Source organism: Oryzias melastigma, linkage group LG3 (genome assembly GCF_002922805.2).
Source record: "Oryzias melastigma strain HK-1 linkage group LG3, ASM292280v2, whole genome shotgun sequence".
NCBI classification, from domain to species: domain Eukaryota; kingdom Metazoa; phylum Chordata; class Actinopteri; order Beloniformes; family Adrianichthyidae; genus Oryzias; species Oryzias melastigma.
In genome coordinates this window covers 171,218-176,237 of record NC_050514.1, presented here as the reverse complement: position 1 = coordinate 176,237, position 5,020 = coordinate 171,218, and the positions used below count along the sequence as shown (strand labels likewise).

At 38.7% G+C, this 5,020-nt stretch overlaps 1 protein-coding gene across 1 annotated transcript in view; it reads right to left on the bottom strand.

Moving 5' to 3' along the window:
* Positions 1–5,020, bottom strand: part of hsd17b12b (hydroxysteroid (17-beta) dehydrogenase 12b) — a 32,994-nt gene that overhangs the window by 12,575 nt on the left and 15,399 nt on the right. Inside the window, exons 5-7 of the mRNA XM_024296214.1 lie at positions 3,842–3,906; positions 3,231–3,275; positions 531–565 (exon numbers count right to left, since the gene is read on the bottom strand). Of these exons, the coding sequence (XP_024151982.1) occupies positions 531–565; positions 3,231–3,275; positions 3,842–3,906 (145 nt within the window). The remainder of the gene's footprint in view (positions 1–530; positions 566–3,230; positions 3,276–3,841; positions 3,907–5,020) is intronic.

Genomic DNA, 5,020 nt, shown 5'->3' with positions numbered 1-5,020 from the left:
TCCCTAAATTCTTCCGCGGCCCGGTGGCAATGGGTCTGCGGCCCGGTACCGGTCCGCGGCCCGGTGGTTGGGGACCACTGCTGTAGTGAATAGAACCAGAAATTCTGCTACCAAAGATTGGAAAGGAGAATGTTCAACATTTATTCACGGCTTCTAGCTGAGGAAGTCTTGGGTTCTGCACCAGGGCAATGCCCTCAAAAGTCTACTTCTGAATGTTTTACAAGTTGGTAGTCTTAGAAACAGATCAAAGACTTCGGAGAGGCCAGATCAATTTCCTATACTGAATCTAAATGTAGAAGATGTTCCTTCAAATGGAGCTCAAAAACCCTAAAACATGGCAGAAGTACAGCAGAAAATGACCACAATCCTTCACAACAGTAGCTTTAAACTGACCAACATTTAAAAGCTGTGTTTGTGTTTAAATGGTCTAATTTTTAAAGAACATGCTAATAATAAAGATAATGAAGAATAGAAAACAGGATTTTTTTTTGTTTTTGCAGTCTGTGTGGTAAGAATCATTCCAAACTCACCTCTCAGCCATATGAGGCAAAACAAGACGAGTCATCTAGAATAAAAAAAGGAAAGAATGAGTAAGAGAAGTAGAAAAGAAGTAAGGAATAGACAAATGACCACGATCCGTGGGTTGTGCGTGGAAGTGTGTGTCCACAGTTGTGTGTGGGGGAGGTGTGTGAAGAGGTGGTCGGAGAGGGAAGATGAAGAAAGAACAGAGATGTTAATGAGAGCAGAGGGGGTGTTTGAAACTCTTTCCACTAACATAAATGAAATGTTACAAATGTGGGCAGACTTTAGCTGCTGCTCTGAGATCTGCTGAAAATGGAGAATTGAAAGTAAAATGAATAACAGGGCTTCATATGTCACCATTTTATGTATGTGTGAGCTGTTGGACCAAGAGTGAAACACAAACTATGTTAGCCATTTAAATCCACTAACATAAACTTTATCACTCTAAAGCCACCCACAAACTACAGGGAGAGACAAGATAAAGTGGAAGAAATAAGGATTTGATCCCTTGCGGATTTTGTTGGCTTGCCCAGCCAAAAAGAAATTGTAAGTCTGTCATCCTAATGGTTCATTTGAACAGTGATATAGAAAAACAAACCAACTTTGAACAAAGTATATAACTTTATTTGCATTCCAATGAGGGAAATAAGTATTTGAACCCCTAGTAACCATTAAGAGTTCTGGTTCCCACAGACCAGTTAGATCAGGGATAGGTAAGTCTAGGCCTCGAGGGCCGCAGTGTCTGCATGATTTCCAGATATCCAAGCCCTACTCATGACTGATTACCTGGTTCATGTGCATCCAGCCAATTAGAGTCAGCCAGAGCCAGGTATGTTGGAAAACATGCAGCAATGCGGCCCTCGAGGCCTGGAGTTGCCTATCCCTGAGTTAGATTCACCTAATCAACCTGTCACCTAAATTGATACCTGATTGAATTGATCACCTGTATAAAAGGACACCTGTCCACAGAATCCGTCAGACTCCAAACTCTCCAACATGTAAGACTAAAGAGGTTTCAGAGGATTTAAGGAAGAAGATTGTAGACAGGAATGGACTACGAAACCATCACCAACAAGCTGGAGGTTCAGGTTACGACTGTTGGTGCCAAAATACAAGAACATGATCATCAATCCACCTGTAGGACTGGGGCTCCAAACCAGATCTGACTGGTGGGGCTTCCATGATCATGAGAACTGTGAGAAATCATCCTAAAACAACATGGCAGGAGTTAGTTGATGGTCTCAAAGCAGTTGGATTAACAGTCACCAAGACATCAATGGTTTAACATCTTGCAGATCTGGTAAGTCACGTTTAAGAAGACACATGCAGGCCCACCTCAAGTGTATCAATGAACACATTCATGGTTTATAGCAGGGTCCTGAAACTTAATTTACATTAGGGCTACTAAAGGCAGAGTCTGGCTGAGGCTGGGCCGTATGGGGTTCCATTTGTGCCAAAAATATGTTACTGTGTCTACTGTCTATGTCTTTGGTCCATTCTCTATGTGTACTGAACACGTTTATTACACATTTGTTAATGTCTATATACTAATAAGCAATTTCTTCTGCATGTCCTGTGAAACAACAGTAGCTAACAACGCTAGCAAGTGTTGCTAAGGACTTGTCTGACGACCTGATCCAACGACAATAGCAAATGCAAAGTTTTAAACACAAAGCTATCATCAAAGAAGTGTGAACATGGAGAAGATATTGCTTAGTAGACATTTAAATTTCATAAGGCGGGGGCCACAAAATATTGACTTGGGGGCCACAAATGGCCCGCCAGTTTGAGACTCCTGATTTAGAGTGATTGGTAGATATAGGTGCTGCGGTCAGATCAGACCAACACTGAGCTCTTTGGCATCAACTCAACCCGTCGTGTTGGAGAAAGAGAAATGCTTCCTAAGACCCCAAGAATACCATCGCCATTGTCAAGTATAGAGGTGTATAGGTGAGCGTTTTTCTGCACAGAGATACTTCATCGTGTCAAATCCTGAGTGAGAACCTCCTTCCCACCACCAGGAGGCTTCAAATGGGTGGTTGATGGGTCTTCTAACAGAACAATGACCCAAAACGTACAGCCAAGACAACCAAGAAATGGCTGAAGGAGAAGCAGATCAAAGTCATGGAATGGTCCAGGCAGTTTTTAGACCTCAATCCAATAGAAAACTTATAGAGAGCTGAAGCTCAAAGTGGTTAAGCAACAGATACCAAATCTGAATGATTAGAAGTCATTTGCAAAGAAGAGTGACTCAAAATTCCTCCTGATATGTACAGAAACCTGATGATCAACTGTAAGAAACACCTGACCTCTGTCTGTCTGGAAAGAGGGTTCAAATACTTATTTCCCTCAATGAAATGAAACGTAAATAAATGTATATACACGTCGACTTTCTACCTCTCCCTGATCAAATGAACCTACCATTACGAAGACCGACTGTCAATTCTTTTTATAAGTCTTTATTTCCTCTATTAAGAGACATAAAACAGAAAAAGTGGAGAAAGAATCTGAGCCCGACTTTGATGACAGACCAAATCAGTAATGTATGAAAAACACATGTATACTGTATATAGAAACTTCTCAGAATGTGAATATTTACTATTTATGATCCATTTCCTACCAGAAAAGTTTCTTACAAAGAAGCAAAATAGACTAATTACTACAAAAGAGACGAAGAAAGAAAGAATGAAGTGTTTTGTTGCACTCACCTGACACACTGATGTAATGTTAATGTTAACCATTGTGTCAATAAACTGAAACGAGAACAAGAACGTTATCTTGTATTTGTCCAAAGCAAAGTTCTGACATGTTTGTTAAAGATGAACAGTTGAAGTTTAATATCAACTTGAAGCAGCAGTTTTCATTACCAACAAATGAAACATCACATTGACTTGTTGTAAGGAGTTAAACTCCTCCTCCCGGTCGATGGCGACTGTGTGTAACAGACGTTACAGACTTCACGACTCGCAAGCTTCAATGGTTTAATGAGCCACGAGTTTGCTCTTTCAAGTTCTCAACAGTTCTAAGAGGCACAAGACTGATGACAGGAGAGAAAAGCAGTCCACTTATAGTATATTGATTCACTCTGAAGTGGAACAATATTGATCCCACCTGAGCTTTTGAATTTGACACGTGAACCAGCCGAACACGCAACTTCAGTCATCACAGGAGCAATCACATGTTCTCACTTATGAAGACGGGTTGCAAAGTTATTAAAACAGAAAAGACATTTGTAGTGCTGCTCATGTTTTAAAACATTATGTAATACAGCATTTAACATACTCAGAGAAATATGTTTGACGTTGAGTAAAACACTTACAGTGTCCAGATTTGGAACGTTGAGGAAGAACTCGGGATAAGAATAGGATATTCCAACATTGTTTACTGTCAACAAGAAAGAAAAAAAATGAAAATGTCAAGTTAAACAAAAAAATAAAAATAGGAGTCAGATGCAGCAATCCCATAATATGCCCTCAAACAATATCGGAGACCCATGGTTTTTACATATAATTTTATATAATGTATTTATAGGATTAATTTTGAAATTTTTAGTATTATTTTATTCTGTGAAGATTACAGAAAGAGATGATTAAAATTTCGTTGTGTATCACACTGGAAAAAAACGAAATTGTTTACACTCAGGCACACCCTGTGATTGCTGCATATTTTCTGTTAGCGTAAAAACTGACCCCGCCCCCATATCAGAGAAGAAAACAGTTATGTGGCCCTCACCAGAAAAAGTTTGGGGACCCCTGCTTTATACCACAAATGGTTACTTAAAGAAATGCTTCCTTAAAAGAGTTTGGAAAATTCATGCCTGTGAGTTTATAAAGATGTTCATTTAGTCAGCAATGTATGTTTACATCAACCAAACGATAGCATTAGCCGTCCTGTGGGAAATCCCATTAAACGTTAGCATCAAGCTAGCGGACTTTAGCTTTATGCACTAGATCGATCTATATTTTTATGAATCGATCATTGATCTGTTAAGCTTAGATCGACTCAAATCGATTAATCGATTTTATCAACCCAGACCTATGTTTTAATACATGAGAGCTTAAATGTGTGTTTTACTATGGTCATGTTTCATTATTTTAAGCTAGTCTTAAAAAAATATACAAAACACAAGCAAAGACTATTTATGTACTTGATTTGTAAAAATACGTTTCCAAATAGATAAAATAAAAAAATAACCCATCTAGTCTGCTGGGAAGACTAAAGTGACAGTAACATTTCTGACAAATCCATTTGTTAGAAATAAAACAACAACAAAAACACTATTAAGTATGGATCAGAAATGGTTGAATGTGAATCTGACTTCCAAATGAGACGCAAGAACAAGAGATATCTAACATTTCACTTGAAAAGCTTCTTCATTTTTAATTTTTAAGGCTATCGATTTATTTATGTATCACTGACACACTTTGGTTGGAAAATGATTTAAGACTTGACTTCAGATTTCACCAAACATCTCATCTGACCCACCAGTGAAATGAAG